General features: G+C 38.8%; 2 protein-coding genes across 3 annotated transcripts; both read right to left on the bottom strand.

Moving 5' to 3' along the window:
* Nucleotides 1-1332: 1332 nt before the first annotated feature.
* Nucleotides 1333-7903, bottom strand: rnf115b (ring finger protein 115b). The gene is made up of 10 exons (XM_067497888.1): nucleotides 7430-7903; nucleotides 7149-7325; nucleotides 4988-5046; nucleotides 4681-4738; nucleotides 4380-4591; nucleotides 4020-4088; nucleotides 3831-3909; nucleotides 3559-3652; nucleotides 2089-2204; nucleotides 1333-1884 (listed from the first exon to the last, which is right to left on the bottom strand). The coding sequence occupies exons 2-10, from the start codon at nucleotides 7224-7226 to the stop codon at nucleotides 1762-1764; spliced, it is 888 nt and encodes a 295-aa protein (XP_067353989.1). The 5' UTR covers nucleotides 7227-7325; nucleotides 7430-7903; the 3' UTR covers nucleotides 1333-1761.
* A 115-nt stretch (nucleotides 7904-8018) lies between these two features.
* On the bottom strand, nucleotides 8019-17140 carry scamp3 (secretory carrier membrane protein 3). Of its 2 annotated transcripts, XM_067497867.1 has the most exons (9): nucleotides 16694-17135; nucleotides 16346-16426; nucleotides 14056-14172; nucleotides 13576-13696; nucleotides 12912-13040; nucleotides 11460-11619; nucleotides 10919-11020; nucleotides 9815-9932; nucleotides 8019-8883 (listed from the first exon to the last, which is right to left on the bottom strand). In XM_067497867.1, the coding sequence occupies exons 1-9, from the start codon at nucleotides 16745-16747 to the stop codon at nucleotides 8746-8748; spliced, it is 1020 nt and encodes a 339-aa protein (XP_067353968.1). In that variant the 5' UTR covers nucleotides 16748-17135; the 3' UTR covers nucleotides 8019-8745. The 2 variants fall into 2 exon arrangements, with proteins under 2 accessions (XP_067353968.1, XP_067353977.1); XM_067497876.1 differs by lacking the exon at nucleotides 14056-14172 and having other exon boundaries at nucleotides 16694-17140.
* Nucleotides 17141-22515: the final 5375 nt, after the last annotated feature.

Here is a 22515-nt window from a genome sequence, read left to right as displayed (position 1 = left end):
ATCTCTTTACTTTAGCTCTAAAAGTTTATACCACCACAGAACTACTTCCTTGTATTACAATGGCATGGCAGATCTTTTGAGAGTAGTTGTGCAGAAACACAGGCCAATCTGTGCTATTAGGTGAATTAACTAGCTAAAAGATTTGGAATTGAATTGTGTCCATTGGCATATTAATCAGACTTAGACCAGTTTTAAAGTAATTTTGCTAAATTCCCAACATCTCCACATCAACAACACCAGCAGCAAATTAGGTCAACTGCTGAAGGACATTTAAACCTTGACAATATTTTTAGTAATGAGTACGGGCGGCTGTATTTGTCCACGGACCACAGGGTCAGTGGTTCGATCCTCGGTCCTGGCCATATGCAAGATACTGAACCCCTCCCCAGCTGTGCAGTGCTGGTCCAAGCCCGGTAGAAACTGGGGAGGGTTGCATCAGGAAGGGCATCCGCCGTACAGGAAAACTGTGCCAAATCAACATGCAGACAATGATCCGCTGTGGCGACCCACGGGAACTCACTGGATAAGCTGAAAGGACAAAAAAATAAAAAATTACTAAATGGTATGTTGGTGCAATAGTTTCATGCTGCTGTTGTCCATCCGAGCTGAGGCTGGTTGAGAAATATCTAACCAGACTTCGCGTTGATAAAAGTACATCAGTATTAACTGTTAAGAACCCCACATTTCCATCGTATAAGTCACTGTATATCTGTTACTACTCCCTGCTTCAGCTTGGAGAGCCCAATTTTCATTTTGTAAGGGCAAATGATGAGTTTTTCTTGTATAATCATAGGGATTTTGCTGTCATAGCTGTGAATAGCTGTGATCAGTTTTGTGATTAATTTTATATTTATGTAATTTTATGATTTTCATTTATTTCATTGGAACCAATACAACTGGGAAAATGCATAAGAAAACAAGTGTCAATCTTTTTCTCTTCAGGCAATGGCTTTGAGCATAAGTCATATACTGTACAAAAGATGAGGACTCTTTAATCTCATGTTCTTAAAGCTATTTAAAACATGACTTTTAATAAAAGTTTTTTGTTTATTTTTTGTTTTGCAATGTGGATTTTGGATTACTTTTGCACTAAGGTGTCATTTAAAACATTTCTGAATATGTATTGTATGTAATGTATTATGAAAACATTTTACAGCAGCTTATTGTTCTGTGAACTACTAAGAGCTATTTACTGGCAACTTTAGTTGCCAGGTAATTTCTCTAATTGTAATAGAATACAAGATAAGTTCTAAAACTAGATTACAATTAATTGTTGTTTTTCTGTAAGAAAACAATATATTGCTGTAATTTTAAATACAATAGAAGAAAGAAGAGAGCAGAGGGTAAAGTTCACAGGTTTGAGCTTTAATTATGGAGACGAACTGTGGAAAAAGGTCAAACTACTGAATTAAGAAACTGGCTTGTGAAATGCCTTATGACGCCTTGTTACTTCATAAATCTGTGAATCCCCATCATTATGACAACCGCCGGCAGCTCAGTGGTGATTAGTTCATGACATCAAAGGCAGTCATTCAGAAAACCATCTTATAGGGCAGTGTAGCGAGAAGGGCACATCACCTGCATTTTCAGCAAACTGCCAGGTCCGTCAGTGTGTAGTGAATCTTAACAATTAGTAGAGGTGCATGTTATGACTTTGATGCCTGTAATATGTATCGTTTAAAAGCAGTCAATGCAGAGGGAGAGTCTGAGGAACATGTCTCTTGAAAACAAAAAAAGAGGTAGAGTTGCATAGCCTGGCTTTCAGCTCGCCTGCCTCCCCTGTTGCTCTGTCCTGATGGAGCGGGCTTCTGATGGTTCTGTTGTGGGTAGGAGGCTGTTGTCGACACCGTCAAGACTTTTGCGGCACACTGGGCATGTATCATGCTGAGAGAGAGGAGTAAAAATCATATTTATCTGCAGACAAAAATCAGCATTTACAGTATTGCATGTCTGTTAACAAAAAGGTTTCTATTTTGTCTTTAGAGCCTATAAGTTAGGATGTGTGACACACTGTGAAAACCTTGATGACAAATCTAATAGACCTTGAAACACATGAGCCCAGTAACCACAACCACTCCTCATCCTTACCAACTCCAGCCAAGGTACTATACATTCACTGTGAAAGTAATGCAGACAGGGTAGCTTCCTGACAGATTCCCCTAATGAATACTCCTCCCTACAAACTGGACACTCCATTCTGCAGTCTGGGGGGGAGAATAAGAAAAAACAGAGGCAGATGAGTGTGTGCCTGAGAAAAAGATAAGTAGATACAGAAAAACCCAGTCATAAAATGTTTAATGATTCATCACATGTCAAATAAGCAAGTCGGATCTACATTGTGACAAAGTGATACATTTGTAATGCAGCTCTGTCATTTCATGTGTAAATAAAGATTTAGCAGCTTTCATACTTACAGCAAATATTTTTTAAATGCTTTCACCTAACATTTAATAAATTGTGAATGAATTGTGTTAAAACAGCAATTATTCATTTTAATACATGGGTAAAACTATTTTGGGGTATATATCCTTGGCGAGCATAGCTTGCTTTTTCCGTTAACAGCTCATTATTAATCAAGAGTAACTACCTTTCAGAAATATTCTGCATTCATGCCAAAACACATTTTTTAATGACATGCCAATGCTCTACAGCATTTGTGATCTCTTTACAATAAGGAGAAGTAAAGTAAAGATAGATTGGAAAAAGGAATGATGAGAGGAGGGAAGGAAACATGGAAGAAAGGTGGAAGATTGTGGGATAAGGAGAAGACAGCAGGAGAGAAAGATATAAAGAAAGAGGAAAGCAGAAGTTTAAAGAGGTACAGAAACATAACAGGAAGGAAAAACATTGGAGGTGGAAAGGAGAGTTAAGAGGAAGGACACTTGGTAGGAGGGCACAAAGGCAAAGAGAAATGTTAGGAGAGGGAAGGGAAGAGAAGAGGAATGGAAAGACATGAACATGCAAAGTAAAATAAAGAGGGTAGAGAGGATACAAGACTGAAATGGAAGAAAAAAGTAAGCAGGAGGTAATAGTAGGGAAGGAAAAATAGGATAATGAAAGGCAAGGTAGGAAGGAAGTTAATGACAAGAAGTGGTAGAAACAGGAGGCATGAACAAAAAATAAAAGAAGGAAAGGTAGGGGGAAAGCAAAGGCTGTATTTACTGTAGAGCTTAACTGCAAAGCAGCAACATTTCAATACAAACTGCTAAAAGCTAGACTTTTGAAATCAATGTCCAATACATCCATTTATCAAACCATTATCTTAAACACTTATTGTGTTTAGGGTCGTGGGGGGGGCTGGAGGCGATTCCAGCTGTGACTGGCCAAGAGGTGAGGTACACTCTGCACAGTCTATCTCAGAGCCAACACATAGAGGCAAACACAAACAGACAACCACTCATGCTCACAGTCACACCTACGGAACACTGTGAGTCACCAATTAACCTAACATGCATGTCTTTGTGGGAGGAGGAACCTGAGAACACCCACGCAAGCACAGGGAGATCAATAATCAGTAATAATGATAGAGTCGGTGTGCAGTACAACTGGGGCTCCAACCTGTCTGTTCCTGAGAGATGCAAACTGTTGGCAGGGATGAGATCATCTCCTTTTCTGCAGGGGGTGGACCTGTGTTCTCCAACTGTCCTAACAACTAGGGTAGTGGTAGGAGAATTTCATATAGCATGTACAGTATAGGCATAGGAAACAAAGAAAACAGTTTAGTAAAAATAATCTTAAGGATAAGATTAAGACTGAATGTTAAAAAAAGTACATTACAACATATAATGGGGGTCACTAGTCTTTAACAGGACCACTGAGATATCACTGACCTCAGTAATGATAACATCTAGGCCTCCCTGACCCCAGGCGTAGTCTCCAGGGTTTGAGTGCAACTGTAGCAAGTTGGATCTGAGATACAATCAGAAAGAGGGTGGGAGAGACCGAGATGGAGGTTGTTACACAACTTCAGATGACATCAAAAGTAAATGACATGAATCGAAAATCTAAAAAACGCTTACAGTGCAGCTGGTGCAGCACCGGGATTTCCGTTGTTAACAAACAGGCCAGCTAAGAACTGCTGCACAATTCTTAACAAGAAAAAAACACAGAGCAATCATGTGTTTTAGTGTGCTTTAAAAGGACAGACATTCCTGTACAATCAACCATTTCAATCCATGCCATGCTGGAACAATTGCATCCATTGACATAGGCAGCTGTTCTATCTGGTTAAAATAACTGCAGGCATAGGGCCTAGGATTGTTATATAGCATATTCATTAGGTCTCAAACGTAGCTGAATCAAGTGCAATACTAAAGGACTTTTACAGTTGCAAAGTTCAGAACACACAGGTTATGTATCTGTGTACCATGTCCACACACCCTTCCACTCCAGGAGCTTGATTAAGTCTGGATGAAGTCTCTTGTTCAGGCTGGTGAAGAGACTCAGGTTCTATATCTTCGGCAGTGCCCAGTGACGCAAGAGAGGGACGGCTCTGAACATCCGACACCTGGTTGCTGTTATCTGGGTGGGACTCTGATGAGGGTGGATGTGACAGCAGTGCAGAGCGCTCCATAAACAGGAGTTGCCATAACTTAGAGGGAGCAGAGAGGCAATGTGTCAAACAAAACCTTAGAGAAAAAAAGAGTGCCCTAATTAAAAGGACATTTTTAAAAGACATACTTCTGACAACAATGAGTTTGAATCTTCACTGGCTATAGATGTACTGTCCTGCAGGAGACTGGAAAAAGTAAAATCAAAATCGTTTTTAATATCAGGGATGTAAAATGAAAAAACACTACTGGTAAGAGTCAGAGAGTTTTGTATTTTAAAACTTTATACTTTTTTAAATTATCCATGTTTCAGGCATGAGGCTATAGTGGGCGTCATGCATTTTAATACTTGGGGAACATGCTTCACAACATTGTTTAAAAAACAGAAATGTTTGCTTTACAACTTAAATTGTGAAAAAACCAAAACATTGATATACCTAGAGTCTTCTGCCACCTCCTCAATGAAGCCAGAGTCACATCTGGGGCAGACAAAATCCTTAAAGAGAAAAACAAAACAATAAACTATCCAACATGTTTCCAAAAGTGTAAGGCTTCCAACTTTTCATCTCATTCCAAAAATATTGGCATTTATCAGCAACTATAACCCCCAAAATTCTTCTAAGAAGTTTTTTGAGCTGGTTCCAGAGGCCAATACCACACTACTACAATCAAATGAAGTACACTGTAGTTATATAGTATGTATTTTATTCACATGGCCACCAGGATGTCACATCACTGTCACCTCAAAACTGTACTTAAGCGCTTCAATAAATGTCTTGCCACGTCTGATAAGAAAAACTCTTTGTACGTGAAAACATACTTGGCAGTAAATTTATTTCTTATTCTGTTTCCTGTCTCTGATTAAAATAACTAAAGGTGGCAGAAATACACGAACATAATACTTGAGCAAAAGTGCAAGTCTTCTTCTTTTCCTTTCGGCTGCTCCCTTTCAGGGGTCGCCACAGCGAATCATGTGCCTCCATCTAACTCTGTCCTCTGCATCCTCTTCACTCACACCAACTAACTTCATGTCCTCCCTCACTACATCCATAAAAAGTTATGTAAAATTTAACTTCTTTACTCAAAGTTGAAGTACTAAGTGCATAATCTAAAGTTTTCTTCAAAAGTTAAAGAATTCCAGAAAGTGATTTCTCAGGCTCATGCTCAACATGTAGAGAAACTGTCTCAAAAAACAACAACAACAACAAAAAAAAACAAGATTATATGAACATATAGATCGGATTTTTTCTACGTTTTTCTAAACAGGTTCAGGCCTAAAAGCCCACAGTATAAATATAAAAACACCAAACATATTATTACTTCTTACTGCAGAATCAGCCTTTTTCAAAAAATATACACCTCTTACTACACTATACTCACAAAAAGTTAGAGACATGTGACTCTTGGGTAAAATTTATGGAAACAGTGATATTACATCATGAAAGTTGGGCATTTAAGTAGAAGCAAGAAATCGTTCTTGTTAATTGTCATGTATAGTCTTGAAAATGTGAACAGCATGATGAAAGGCACTGTTTAAATACAAATTGTGATTGAACCAGGACAGTTAGTGGTCGATCCATGGATCAGATATGATCATGTTGTGATTTTTGCGGTTAATCACCTTGTTAGAGAACAGCATGTTACGCAATAACTACTGAAACTTAGAACAGGGCAGTCAACTTTTGACATGCGCAGTCAAAGGTTTAGAGAAGGTCAAATTAAGTTCACCTGTAAAGGTTATAGTGCATTTTAGGTGCATTGTGAAATTTCAGCCGAAAGTCGAATATGCTTAACGTTTTGTGAGTAGTGTATATTACTGGATTCTTATTATTGATTACAGGAACGGTTAAAAAATTCAACGACTCTTAAATACAAAGTCAAATCAAGGTAAAATGCAAATACTGTAGCCATTTCATTTCAAGGATTGAGTAAAGGAACCAACATTTCAAAAATGTCAAATGTTTCTTTATGCACACAAAAGTAAAACGGGTAGTTTGAGCGTTGTTGGCGGTGTTTTGTTGTGCACTCTCTCTCTCACTCACACACACACACGTTAAAGCCAGCTATATCATACCAATGTCTGTGCGTAATCGTGCCGTGAAATGCGTCAGTAGAGCAAAAAAAAAAATGATGAGAAGTTACAGCTTTCAATCGGCCTTTACTTTATCGAACCGTAAAGGGGCAAAATGCCATCGGGCGGCATGTAACGGTCTGTGAGGCCGTGCACGAGTTGCTGGTGCATGAGGTGACACTCCTCTTTACGTTTCTCACACGCAGCTGACAGTGGACAACCGGGCACAAAATCGGCAACAGTGGCGCTTCTAAATATGGCAACGTCTGATTTCACTCCGTCTCCGTCTAATGTAGGATCACAGTGCGTGCTGTACGGACATAAACAATCATCCAAAGGCTGGCATTTGTGCGCTTTGCTGATGCAAGCAATTACAACTTCAGGACACATATTTAAAATCAATCTTTTCACCTTTAGATGACAAAGAACTTCTAACAAAAAAAAAAACTGAATCTCTCCCTACGTTGACGCACGGTTAATTCCCAGGCCAGCACGAATGGAAGAAAGCGCTTTCCGATGAGACTCACCGGGAGTTTGGGACTTGTTTCACATTTACAGCAGTGACAGAAAAACCGGTGTTGTGGTGTCTCGGCAGCCTCCGCCATCTTCACGCCGGGGACTACAGTGCCTGACGTCAGCCTGGCAGCCCATACAAGTCTTCAACCGCTGACGGTCCAGGAGACTTTGGTGTCCAGGACAGGTGGCTGCAGATGGCACATTGATATCATTTTTACTGTGCACAACCTTACATTTATATTATCCTAAACATATTTTTAGACTTTGAGTCATCAACAAGAATACAACTTACCTGTGGTTTTTTTTCTTGTCAATCAATCAAACAAATAACATTAAAAGAAGAAAGCTTGAAATTCAACAAGTTGTCAGGATGACATCTTGGAGGCAGTTTCCTTGAAGTGTGTTGGGTGTCGCCAGAGTACACGAAATGTTTAAGGGGAATTTTCTGACCGTCTTTCTCTGTCTTTCAAAACATAAAACGGTGTAAATGTGTTGAAGAGTGCGTAGAGCAGAACAATAACGTCTATAAGACTAACGCTGCTAACTTAGCTTGCCAGTATATAAACTCCACCCAAGCCGTTTCCTAGCAACGCACTACCGCCACAGCTTTAGGTGTTACTATAGACAAAAGCTGACAGTCTAGATAAAAATGTTATGCTGCAGAACGTGCTTAACACGAGATTTAACAAAACACAATATAAGACAAGCTAGTTTACCCCCGACCCGAACAAACATTTCAGTTTTATCAAGCTAAACTTACTCCCGACGACCTTGGTTACGGTTTCCATGACAACTGCGCGACTCTTGTTTAGGTGGAGTGTGGGAAGTTCAGGTAACATTTTGTCAAGAACATATAAAAACAGTATCCGCAGTAGATTGAGTAGGCATGACAATGTATTTTTTATTAAAACGAAGACAGTGACCTGTAATAATAACAACCAGAAGCAGCACCAACAAAACAGTGACAGATACAATCCAAAAAACACTTGTTCATAACCTTTACATTATCTTTATGGCAATAACATATACGGTATAAGCATTGTCATTATGAATATTAACAAAACAGCGTGTTAGTTTTACATTTAAGCAACAAAATGTTATAATTCAGATGTTAGAATGGCAACATTTCTGTATTTACCTCATACATGGTTCCTTGTAAAGACAACGCACATCCAAGTCATTTAAAAATGGGAAATACCGAGGCTGGACCTAAGCCACTTGGCACAGAGCTTGTTTATCAATATCAAAGGTATTTTCCCTGCATTAATTGGCACTTGGTATGACTTTCCCAAATTTCATACAGCTTCAGCATCTTATCGTTTCCACATTTCACACCATCTTTTTGTTTCTTGAATCAACACTTGGGATATATTGACTCCTGGTTTGGCAATATAGCTAACTTGTACACGATGTAAAATTAGACAGCCCCACCTCTATCTCATGCACGTGCCCTAGGGGGTAACCAAGGGGTAATTGTAGTGCCTGTTCACCCCCTCCCATCAAATTCTAATCACCTGTAAGCAAATAACTGAACCGAACCTCTACGAAGCTGAAAAGGGCCCTCCTCCTCTTCCACTTTTTTACCCTCCCAGCCCATCTTTTGCCCGTCTACCGAGGTGTACTGAGGGCCCCCTGGGCAGCATTGGCTGCAGCCTGGCGTACAGTCTGATTGGACATGACTCCGGTGGCAAACTCAGCCTGGGCCTTCTGGAAGCTGGCATCAGTCTGCCTGTACAGGCTGTGGATCTGGAATAGGGAGGAGCAGAACATGCTGACACTTGACACATGCAGGAATTCCTTTTATTGTATTTGCAAATGCCAGGTAGAAAGTGCACGAAAAAGCTTGAGAACTTCATTTGACTTATTTAAGAAAATGTAACCCACAAAATCAAATTCCACTGTTTGATAATGCCTCCCATTCATCTTTAATATTGTTTAAAGCATTTGCAAGTACATTGACATTAAAGTATTATTTGAATGAAGCCTACTAGTCGTAATTTTGACCTTCGTGCAATTCCTTGCATTTCAAATGCATTTATTAAATCCAAATACCATAATTTTCTAGACTTTCAAACACAATGCAAGGACTTTTTATTTTCCTGTCAAGAGTAACAGGGATGCTGTAATCTATTCCAGCTGTCACTGGGCTATAGGCAGGGGTACACCCTAGGGCTGTAAGATTAAACATTTTCAAATCACTATCAAAATTTACCTGAGCACAAGTTTAAAATGAGAGTGGATAAAAACACAAACAATTTTAACTGCACGGCTGCTAAGTGTAGTGAAAATGGCCTTTGCAGAAGAAAACCCCTATGTCAACGAGCAAAAGACCAGTAATAGTAAAGTCACATCAGTAATGGCTACATTCTGGTTTTAAGCAAGAGGGTGCTCAGCAGGAATAGGTGTTGTACTGAAGTGACTACCTTATGTGATCACACAAATGTTCTACAGAATTTAAAAAAGTCCCACCAGGTGGTTTTTGATAACTAATGATTTAAAACAAGTCCCCTAATGCAACCTCCAAACACAAAAAAACAAACAAAAAAAACAACAAAACAAAAAACGTTGTCACATATACGTGTTTATACTCCACAGAACTTGTATTTTTATTGTCTAACTCTGAATAGTACATATCACTACCTTTGAATTTTCCCTGTATGTAAACAAATGAACTCACCTTCTTCAGCATGACAACCCCCATGGCAGTTTGGGCAGTAAAGAGGATGGCATTTATCATCATGATCACACCAACAGGGATGCTGTTCTTCAGGGCAGCCAGGCTTACAATCCATCCACTGAAGGAATATGACAAAAGAGAGACATTTAAAAGGTGAGAGGAGTCAATACATCCCTTCATTAGTGCCTAGAATAAAAAAAAAAAGATCTTGTCCAGACAATAACATTTACATCTTCTTACTGACTGTCAGTGCAGTCAGCTCAAATAAGGAAAACCTGTACTTAGCCAAGCAGAGTTAATAATATTAGGTGACTGACGACAGAAAAAGTTCCACTGCCACAATGAACTTGAGCAGAGCTTCTGAAGAAGTAGAAAGTAATGGGTGTTTTCTGGTTGTGCCTGGAGAATCAGTTTACATGCTGACTGAAGAGCATCACAAACACTCGCATATCACAGTGGAAAGATTATAGATGTAATCAATAATGTTATTGATAGCTCTAAAAAGTGACTTCACCAATTTTCAGCTTGCCTTCTATGGGTTTAGTTTAGGGGTAAAGACAGGCTTTTAAACTTCCCTCTGACATCCCAATATATAAAAATGTTGTCTGCTTTTAGCTGAAAAACTCCTCCAGATGACAACACCTGGAGGAGTTTTTCATCATTAGGAGTTCAGATTATGAGGAACTCTGAAAAAGCAGGTGGACTATGATTACAATCTCCATAGTGTGAGCAACAAGATGAAATCTCTGGACTGACGGTTCCTTCAAGTGATCGAGGCATCAGCTAGTAGTAAAGGGATATTTTAATATAGGGAAGTCAAAGGAAACTTTAATGGTGTTTGTTCGTACATACAACCCAAACTAGAACGAGAAAAAGCTAATTCAAAATCAGCGAAGTCATCCTTTAGGTAGGTATGTTTCAGCATACCTGTGTTTGTCTGTGCTGGCTCACTGAGGCTCTTGTGCAAAAATAAAAAGCCAACATGAAGGTGAGTAGATAATACCAGCACTGAGATGATCAGACACAGATTGTTTTTTGGGGTTTTTTTTTTTTTGCACATTTTACATGAAAATATGCATCTGATGTTTTACTTATTAGTAATACCTGAAACCCCATCCAGGGATACCAATGGTCATGATGACATAGACGACCACTTGGGCAAAGAAGACGAAGAAGAAGACAAAGAAGTTGAAGGAGCTGTCACTCCTAGGATGGAGAGGAAAATAATATTATACAACAACTAAACACAACAAAGTGAAAAGCAAGTGAATTGTAATGTGTTTTTTCCTCTCATTTTATATAAAGCAATTGTATTGGCTTTTAGATTGTTTGTTTCTCTTTACGTGCTTTGTGAGTTGGTGTTGTCAGTTCCACATCCGCTTTTTCCTTTCTCAGATGAAGTTCCTATTCAGATTCTGGCTCCTTTTGGACATTTATCAAGTGAACCGCACATATCAAAGGTCACTATTAATACTTAATTCTGCGTCACTGATTCGCTGTCATCTCCACTTTTTATTTAAGTAAACCTGACGTCATACAAGTGCAGGTCTAACTTGATCCTATTTCACTGTCCGAGTAACATTCAGTCAGAATGTCAAAACCAGACACAGTTACTGAAAAGTGAAGGATAAGTTGTGCCACACACCTGAAGGCTTTATAGATAGGTCGGTACCAACAGACAAAGGAACAGGGGGTGAAGAGGAGGGCCCAGAGGATGGCCAGACCCAGGCCAACACCACCTTGAGAGTCCACACAGAACATGGCCAGGGAGGAAATCAGGTTGAAGAGCAGCGTGCAAGTCCCAACTGGACATTGGAAAAGGCAGGTAAAAGAAGAAGCAATGGTTTAACAGGAGAGAACAGCCCTGTGGACTAGAACACAAATTCATGACACCACCACCACCCAGTCCCCCATTATGGGAAATGCCAACTTGAACTTTAGCTGATGCAATATGATGCTATATGTTACTACATATCTTTTAGAATAGTTGAAATAAGCTTTTCTGTTGTCCCTGGGTCCAGATTTAAGACTCAGGAAGGTTTTGTTTTAGGAACATGTCTGAGAAAAATTATCATTCTTTAAACATATTTTTAATAATCTTTTTTTTTTTCATATTTAATCATTCATTTAATCATATACATTAATTTTACAATGACGCCTGTTAAAAAGCAAAGACGGTTTTGTTTCCATTATTACTACCACTTTAAAAAGTGTGACGCTCAAATCTGTAATTGCATTAGTTTAATGCTAGTGAATTGTACTTAGTTTGTTTACACAGTGATTTACTTCTCTGCTCAGTGTGACTGATAAATCTCAATCACTGATAACTGTATCAGGCATCAGGAAAGAAGTAAGCAACTGAGTTATCTGTAGTTAACAAACACCAGTAGGGAACTAAAACATACAGCAGAGAAAACAGTGTTGACAGGAAGAATGACATATAGGCAGGAGGTGGTTAGTATTCAGCTGTAAAAAAGCTGAAATGCAGATTTAAACGTACATTTTGGTTTCTGCTTAATTTATTTTGCCAGCTCCCCCCCCCCCCCCCCCAATCTCTCTCGTGTTCTCACTTCTGCCTTGCATTATTTCTTTCAAAATCCAAACTCATACATTTGTAAGAAGTCGTGTGAATCAAAAACATATACATAATAAAACCTCCTTAGCTTAACTCGGAAGGGGGGAGTAATTGCAGCCAATTTTAATAGTCTCTTGCTTAGATACCCCAGGTTAAGGCAGGTGACTCTTTGGTGGACATAGATTTCAGCTTGGTCCTGCCTCATTTCAGCAGAGAAGTGTGAAGAATTTCTGTGCAAACATTCAAGCTCATTAGTCAAACAGCACAGTGAAAGGTCAGACACGCATGTGTCAGTTCTACGTTCAGTTTCTTCAGATATTCTCTCACTAGCTATAGTGTGAGATACCAGACTTTAGTTTAAGATGTAGTTTCAAGCCAATCACATATAGTAACATCACACAAAACACGAAAGAGCTACAATGCTTAACTTATACCTACATACTGACACTTTGTACTCAACCCACTAAAACAGTAATGATGACAACATAGTACTACTACTGAGTAATAATAACAGGCACTCACACATCCAAAAGTAGTACATGATGGTGACAGTGCGCTGGAAACGCTGGCTGATCTCCACATTTATGTCCTGGAAGAAACAGGGGCCCACAGGGCAGAACGAAGGCATTGGGGGCCAGTTATTCTGACGGGCTGAAGAACAGAAAAAATAAAAAATAAAATATGTTTAGTCCCCCCCGTTTAGCATTTCTAAGAAAACTACATTTCCTCCTGTGGACACCTGGAATGGGGCTAGTTTATACACAGAAAATTAAGGATACTATAATAAAAATCACTAAGTCAAAAACATGCATATCCTTACAACTGAATTACTTTGTGTTATAATCCATTTATGAACTGTTTTTAATGCCAAATAGATAAGTAAGGTGCTGCCTTTGTTGTCAGTGTACCTCTAATCACAGGTGACTACATCATCACAAATTTAGTCTGACAGGTGATTATGACTTTCGCAGGTTTTCAAAAAAACGTAAGTGCGACGTCATTTTAAAACAACTATTTTCATGTGTTCTGTTGTCTTTGCGTCACATACCATTTCTGAGCATTACCAGCACCAAAGTCATGTATGACACTGCGTAAAGTTATTAATGTAGACTATACAGTTTACAGCAGGTTTTTAAGTACAAATTCTGCATTTTTCAAAGTTCCATTGGCTCTGCTGATTTCTTACTTGCTCCTGGTCCAAGGCTGTGTGATTCAAGCTCTCTCTCTCTCCTCTCTAGCTCCTGGGCTTTCTTCTCCAGCTCCTGCTGCTTCTTTAGCAGCTCTGCCGTGGTAGCATTAACTGCAGTCTAATACAGTAAGACACAAGGGGAATGATGCCTTAGCACTGCATGCTGGTTTCACAGAGATGCGCTGTGCTGCTGTCATAAATTATGAAAAGAATTACGAAAAAGACCTGATATCACACGCGAGTTCCAGAGGAGATGCTGTTAAATGTACAAATGTCCTGCTGAGTGTAGTTGAGGGTCCAAATGTATAGTTGGGTAAATGGTATGTATGGATTTGGTTTCAAGGCCGTATTTAGGCCGATTTGCCCAAACAAGGCCTATTTTGTCCAAATGGCACTGGCTTTATTGATGTTAACATCAGATAATTAACTGAAGTCTAAAGCGACAACTTCAGGAACGAGTGTCTTTACACAGCATACCTGCTGACTGTTATAAGAGCCATAGTTGCGAGGCTCAGTTGGTGTTGTCCTGCTGGGTGGGGTCTCTGAAGGCAGAGGCGAGACAGAGGGAGAGGTGGCTTCATATGGTGGTGGAGGCTGGAATATGTAGAAAAAAAAATAAGCACCCTGCATCGCTTTAACCTCTTGTGGCACAAACTGTAAGCAAACCCAAACCAGAACCATTTTGTCATTAAAAAAAAATGATGGCCACACAGACACACACAATTGCTATTCCTTTACTTTAAATGCATTGACAACTAAAAATGTTTTTATTACCAGTTAATGTGTCAATTATTTTTCCCATTACTCAATTAATAATTTCAATAACTACACAAATGCAGATTGAAGTGCCCATCAAAGTCCAAATTAACGTGCTGATATTGTTTGTTGTGTTTTAATTAGCATTCCAAAACTTAAAAATGTTTTGAACTCATAATCACAGTCTAAGTCTAAGACCAGCAAAAATTAATGATTGAAAAGCTGGAATCAGAAAGTTTGGGCCGGACAAACACATAACATCCAGGTTTTAGCCACTTATGTCAAGTCTGTAAATCATCAAAATTAAATACATGTTTTGTCTTCCGTTCCACACATATCAAACCAACAGTAAACGTATCAAAATAACAGCTAATAAAAACTATTAGGTGTTTTAAGTCCATCTTTCTGTAGGCAAAATAGTTAAAAGCCCTATGTATGTTACACTATATTGCCAAAAGTATTCGCTCACCTGCCTTTAGACCCATATGAACTTTAGTGACATCCCTCTTAATCCATAGGGTTTAATATGACGTCGGCCCACCCTTTGCAGCTATAACAGCTTCAACTCTTCTGGGAAGGCTTTCCACGAGGTTTAGGAGTGTGTTTATGAAATACATAATACACAGTGCTCGCAGTCTTCGCTCTAATTCCACCCAAAGGTGTTCTATCGGGTTGAAGGCAGGACTCTGTGCAGGCCAATCAAGTTCTTCCACACCAAACTCCCTCATCCATGTCTTTATGCACGTTGCTTTGTGCACCTGACTTCATTTATTTGGATGGGTGAGCGAATACTTTTGGCAATATAGTGTATAAAAAAGAACAAAGCCAATTATAACTTGTCCCTACTTGTATGTCAGTCAAGTGACTTTAAAGGCTCAGGAATGAGCAATGATGATGAAGGACAGCTACAGTACCAGGCAGAGACCAGATAGAGTCACCATTATTTCGAAACATGATTGCACAAAAGGGGTGTCTCTGACAATCAACTGTGGATACTTGTGGGAGCGGGCATAAGGCTTCAGAAACAAAACTTTAGTTCCTATTGCTGCCGTATTTGCTAATACCAAGAGCTGAAAGGAAGTACACGTGGACCCAAACTGTTCCCTAGCAACATAAACATGCAGCTCTAAAATGTGTATCTGAGGTGTTTGTACGCTTTTATTAATCTTAGCAGGACCCTACCACTGCGATGTTTACAGATAATGATACATGGTCAAATGATTCTTTTTGTTGGCTCTCTGAGGCTGTTTTGTGCCTTTTTTGTAGCCATTCTCTATCATTTTATTGTCATTTTGCACATTTATGTAGCCATTTAGTGTCACTTTGCTTACAAATTTGTGGTAGTTTTGGGCCACTTTGTGGCAAATTTGAATCTCTTTGCATTTGATTTGGTCTTTTTTTGGTGTTTTGTATCTGTCGTGTGCATCATTTTGTGATAATTTTGCACCTCTTTGTAGTAATTTATGTCATTTTGTTAAATTATACCATCTTGTAGTTGGTATTAATGTCATTGTTGCCATTTATGTATATATTTGTTTATTTTACATTTTAGCCAGTATACATGTTTTTGTTTTTGAGGCTGTTTTGTGTCTTTTCGACCATTTTTTCATCATAATTTGATCATACAGTGACCATTTAGTTTTGGGCCACTTTGCCACAAATCTGAGGTGGTTTTGTTAACATGGTTGTGATTTTGTGTCTCCTTGTAGTTGTTTGACAGTCTGGATAACAACCACTGGAATCAAAGGTTCTAGTCCAGGGAACCCCTGACCCTTTGAGCCTCTCTGCCTGTGCCTGTTAGGTGATCAATTTCCCTTTACATTTTTATAGAAAAGTAAGAGAGAAAACTGTAGACTACAGTAAACCTTTACCCTCTCTGACAAGTAATGTGCTTACAAATTGTCAGAAGTAGTAATACAATTGGAATGCAAGAAATAATCTAGATTTTAAAAAAGGGAAAAATTCAATATTGGAAAACTGTAATCTCACATATAAGGAAACTATTTCTCACCCCAGTAGTCTTTTCAAATGGGTTGTAAAGGTCCAGTGTGGCATATCCTGTATTGCTGCTGTGTTGAGTCACTGCAGGGTCCTACAGCAGACAAAACAGACAAATAATGCGTTGATCTATTGGCTAGGTGATGCACTTGACTTGCTCTGCTGGGCCATTAATCCTCCCTGATTTAGCTAATAACAGCTACAAGTGGGCAAAGATTATAGAGAATAAAAAAGCTAGACAAGTCACATGAGCACCAGCACCTTTAAATATAACCATTATCAAATACTTTCATTCATCAAACACACCTAGACAGGTTTCACCATTACAGGCTAATAATAGCGTTTACTTCATCACACCCACCTGGAAGGGGTTGTGGTCGTCCATCGCCTCAGGGAAGCTTGTGTATTTTGACATATGTATGATTGACAGCTACCGTCAAGTAGCCACCACTTCCTGCAAATGATATACAAAAGAATTCCCTGTCCTTCTTGGAAGCTAAAACGCGTCGTTTGTTTCTTCTCTAAATCGAAAGGGCCGATGTTATTCAGAGTATCAGCTGACTACCCGCCGCTGCCCCTTCTTCACCCGTGATCATGTCTCCTTAGTTTGAATTATGGGTGAACACCACCTCACGTTACCGCGGTTTAAAGGTGGCTTGAACCGGGTTTTTCTCTCTTCAGTCCAAACTGTCAGGATCTGGCGTGGGATTGTTTTATGTCGCAGGAGAGCACACACACACCGAGAGCCGTTACTTTTCTCCCGCAGGAATACAACGCAGATACAGGAAGTAAGCAGGCGAAGCAGAGACGGCCATGTGACTGCTGCTGCGGCAAAGGAGCACGTGGGAACGTACGGGGGTGTGGTCACGCGTGAATTGTTTTATAATAATAATAAAATAATATTATTATTATTATTATTATGGCTACGTTTTTGTCGCCTAACTATTTCACCATACTTTCATCTAGGAACAGCGTTTAAATTTGATACTTTTAATTTTTTTTATAGAAATGACAACAGATTACTTTGATTACGTAATTTACATCACATATTTGCCTTTAAAGTTTTTGACTTTTAAGTTTTCTGGGCTAAATGGCTTTGAAGTTTCCCTTACAAGTATATAAAGTACAAGAGTACAACCCAAATTCAACAAAGTGTGTAAAATGAAAATAAAAACAGAATGTAATGATTTGCAAATGTCATCACCCCATATTTTATTCACAATTGAACATAAACAAACATATCAGATGTTGAAACTGAGACATTTTTACCATTTCATAGTAAATATTAGGTCATTTTGAATATGATGGCAGCAACACATCCCCAAAAAGTTGGAACAGGGTGATGTTTAATATTGTGTAGCATCCCCCTCTTCTTTTAACAACTGTCTCTAAATGTCTGGGAAGTGAGGAGACCAGTTGCTGGAGTTTTAGGAGAGGAATGTGGTCCCATTCTTGTCTGATGCAGAATTGCAGCTGCCTGCCGTCCTGGGCCTTTGTTGCCGGATTTTTTATTTCACAATGCACCAAATGTTTTCTATTAGTGTAGGCCAGTTCAGTGCCTGGACTCTTCTCCTGCATGCTTTTGTGATGGATGCAGTAAGTGGTTTATCACTGTCTTGCTGAAGTATCCAAGACCTTCCCTGAAAGAGATGTTGTCTGGATGGGAGCATATGTTGCTCTAAAACGTACTTTTCAGCATTAATGGTGCCTTTCCAGATGAGAAAGCTGCCCATGCCATAGGGACTAATACACCCCTATAGGAGATTCAGGCTTTTGCACTGTCTGCTGATAACAAGCTGGATGGTACCTATATTTAAAGTACCATAAAACTATAAACTTTGCATTCTGAATTCCAGAATGATAATATTTTGTATGATTTGATGTGTAAACATCACCTAACTAATAGAGCTAATAGTAACTATTCATGTCAAGTAGTTAATCCACAATAATACATTATAATTAATTAATTGATTAGATTTAGATTTTTAATTTTACATTTACATTTAGCAGACGCTTAGCAAAAATCTAAGTCAAGGAGAAAACATCAAAGCAAAGTCGTATCACAAAAGTGTTCACAGTTTACAGAGATGCAAGTGCGAGAAAGAGCAGAACGTAAGATTTTTTTAAATGAGATTTAGGTGCATAGGATGATGCGGTAGAGTTCTGTTTTCAGCAGTTTTTTGAATATTGGGAGAGAGTCAGCTGAGCGTGCAGAGTTTGCTAGCTCGTTCCACCATCGTGGGATCATTGCGCTAAACAGTTTTGCTTGGTGTCTTCTGTGCGGTGCTGGGACCACCAGACGTCGTTCGTTGGCAGATCGCAGCGGGCGGGAAGGATTGTAGACTTGAATGCGTGAGTTGAGGTAAGCGGGAGCTGTAATTTAAAATAGAATCAACTACTAAAGTAACTAGTAACTAAGCTGTTGACTAAATGTAGTGAAGTAAAAAAATACCATTTATTTCATCATTTTGAAGAGTCCTTTTTTTACAGCACCTTAGGTAAACCAGCCCATCAGAAATTACAAACAATTACAAACACCCTGCGCAGAAATGAAATGGCCACTGTATATTAATAGGTTAAGTTAAATCACTATTTTTCATATTAAGTCTCTGCACCAGGCACAGCTGAGATGTTAGATGGAAAGATTACAATTTTTTTTTAAATAAGTCAGAGAGAATCAGCTTTTTGTTTTCATTTTCCCTGTTTGGCAATCTGATGAATGGCTATGATTGTTATTTTATCAATTGTGAAATTCTTGACATGTATTTGCATAATTTATTGGTAATAGTTTAGCAGATTGTGGGGTAACAACAATATTTCAATGTGATAAAGTTGTTTTTCAAAGAGCTGAAGAAAAATGCCTGATTTTCTTCAATTACTCTCTGCTCTGGCTTTCAGGTTTTTAAAAGACTTTCTTCCTCCTTCTCCAGTAGATGTCACTCTTGTGCCTTAAAATGTGCTTTTTTTCCCCCCACCTCACCAAAGGTGAGATTTAAATCTCAGGTAAGTGTTAAGGTGCAACCACAGAGGTAATGAAAAAGAAACAATGATTTTCTTTATCCTTCTTTATTACATTGGTCACACATACTTAAGTGTTTTAGTATCTTGAAATTCAATTATTGCTTCTCAAGTTTTTTTTTTTTTTTTTCACGGAACACGTTTCTTTAGCCACAACAGCAATTAAATCTGAATTCATACTCAACTTGTACACATTGTGCACGCTCAGAGTACTTCAGAGGTATATCTTTATATATTTTATATACCGTTTGTCCCTGCAGCAGGAGCAGAAAGGATCGCAGTATTAGCCCCTCTAGTTTATACACATTTCATGGCCTAAGGCCATTGTATAATCCAGCCTGGTCTCTTTTCATTCTCTTCTCCTCGAAGTCACATGGGGTCACATGGGTAAGGTGAGTCATATGATATCATTACAAACACCAGACTGTCTCTCACACACAATGAACACATATGAAGAGTATTTTCACATATGTATACTGACATATTTAAAGTAAATATGCATGTATCTTAGGGATTGGTTATGAAAATATGATTTCCTGGATTTATAGAGATTGTTCCTAACGTCAGGGTCACAAACTGATGCACTAACATCTAGTTGTCTTTAACTTACACTTTAAATATCTTTAACTGTTTGAACATCACTCTTTGTGAGCTTGTTTCAGCTAAGTTTAAGGATGTTTGATGTTTATAGAAGAGATTGTAGAGATCTTACTCATATCCGATGGTCCAGCAATTAGTTCACTGCAGAGATCGTTGTATGACAAACATTGAACATTTATTGTATTCGTTTCTCAACTTTCTTCTGGTGTCAGAGGTTACCAGCACTTAACACACCGTAGGAGATCAGTGTTCACCACTGTCTCATTCTGATTAATGGAGAAGACAGACCTTAAATATGGCTGGTAACACCAAGGAGAAAACACGACAATAACGCGACAAAGTAACAACCAAATGGAAAGCAACATTATAACGGCAATGTGACAAGCAAACAGAAAGTAACAACTGAAATGGCAGCAGAGAAACGGAGACTCTCTCAAACTTCGGTTTTGCGCAAAATCGTCTTCTAATACTTAGTCCATTCATCTAAAAGTCCATAGGAATAAAGTTCAACAAAAAGTCACTTACTGCAGTGTAAGAGCAACATAAGATGCACAAGACCAAACTAATGATCGAGGCCTAAAAAAAGCTAAAAAGCGAAAAAAGATAAAAAGCGAAACGAATCATACAGGAGACATAGCAGCTTGATGCTCGGGAGAAGAGGCAGAAGTGAGCAGGTGAACGGGGCATATATAGAGGAGGAAAAATGAGATGGGTCTGATTAGGTGACACAGAGAAGTGAGAGGAGAATGGAGGAAATCAGGGAGGCGAGACAGTGATGATCACCAGGGCAACAAGGATCGGCGTCACAGCTGTCACACAGCGTACGTCCACGGACGCATTATCCATGCTGATCACGTGGGGTGTTCACAAATCCACTGACCACTGCTGTTCATCACCCTCCACAGACTGCCTCTCCTCAACAGGTGTGTTTTACTTGACCTTTATGTGCAGCAAAGTAGGGGGCGTCCTTAAGCAAATCTGGCAGTTTACTTTCTCTTGACAGCGTTTACTCATATGTCCTGGTTTCAGTCCCCCGAAGCATAAACCTTTGCTCTTGAGAAAGTCTATCTTATCCTTGTGAGAAGAATGAAGTTTTTTTTTTTTTTTTTTTTTTTTAAACAGTGTTCAAAAGGTCGTGGTAAAAAAAGACAAGACTTGGGCGAAACTTCGTTGATACTCGAATACTTATTTTTAGAGCTGAGTTCTACGCTCACATCCTTCTGAATATTCACTTGCTTTGCAGTGGTGGTGAAGCTCTTTTTACGTTTACTTTTTACTACATTTGCCTTATTTGCTTCCTCAGTGCGCTGATGTGCCTCTTTAATCCAACGGACAACACCATCCCAAAATGTGTGAACTTGCCCTTGGCTCAAACCAGCCTTGCTGATCACTTTTGATTTCCTCTTCGGATCTGAACTTTTGGAGTATTCCTTAATCTGGGTTACTTATATCACAAAACAGATGTTTGAGCACTGTCAACAGTTCGGTTTCTCGCGTCTATCTGACGTTGCAAAGCATCCTCCATGGCCTTAAGAGTTGGGTTTGAATAATCTTATTCGTATCTGATCGGTCAACAATTAGTTCACTGCAGAGATCGCGGTATGACGAACACTGAACATTTATTGTATGCGTTTCTCTACTTAGCCGATATCGGACCAATTCTACAATACAAATTTACTTACAGTAATTTCACAAACACGTTCAGGAAACAATTCCATTCAAGGATTTCCTAAAAGTGATTCCACAGAACACGTTTCTCAAAGTATGGCTAAAGCCACAGAACTCCACAGCTACACACTAAACCTTTCACCTCTACCTTGTTGCGGTCGCCACTATCTTGAGGTCAGTTTCTTTGAGAAAACCCTGGTTGGCTCATACTGAGATATTGCACTGTTCCATTAAGAGTAACTATTTAAATACATTTCTCTACTTAAACTTTAATATCTTAGAAAAGTTCTGCATCGCCACTGGAATTTAACAAAGTCCAAGATGAACAGGAAAATTGTACGTTGTGGCTAATTTGATGGGATTTGTAAGTCCTATGTGACAAATTAAAAAAAAAAAAAAAAAGGTGTAGGAAATCAAAAAGCCAAGTCAAATAGAGATGAAACAATTATTCAATCTATTATCAGAAAATGATTTCTTAAGTATTATGTTATATATTTAATTCACTAACATTCCAAATGTTCAGTATTTGCTTGTTAAAGCTTGTGCAGTGTGAGTATCTGTTTTATAATACTATAGAGTGAAAACTTAAACAGTTGATGAAAATAAACACAGTTTGAAGATGTCACCCCAGGTTTAGAGTCACTGTGATGGACAAGTTTTGTTATTCATCCAAAATTTTGGAGACAAAACTGTTACGGTTAGTATAAGTTCTTTTAGGACGAACCCAAGTAAGGAAACGGCAAGAGGAGGTATAAAGAAAAGGGTATTTAAAAAGAAACAGGAGGGCTTAACTAAAAATCACTCCACAGGAGGAGGGTAAAGACTTACTGAACTAAAAGGTAACAAAACAACAAACTAAACACATACAGAGTAAACAACAGACTATGACAGCAATAC

This window comes from Channa argus, chromosome 1, assembly GCF_033026475.1.
Source record: "Channa argus isolate prfri chromosome 1, Channa argus male v1.0, whole genome shotgun sequence".
In the NCBI taxonomy this organism is placed as follows: Eukaryota; Metazoa; Chordata; class Actinopteri; order Anabantiformes; family Channidae; genus Channa; species Channa argus.
Note: the sequence above shows the minus strand (reverse complement) of the source record. Positions and strands in the feature narration are given on the sequence as shown.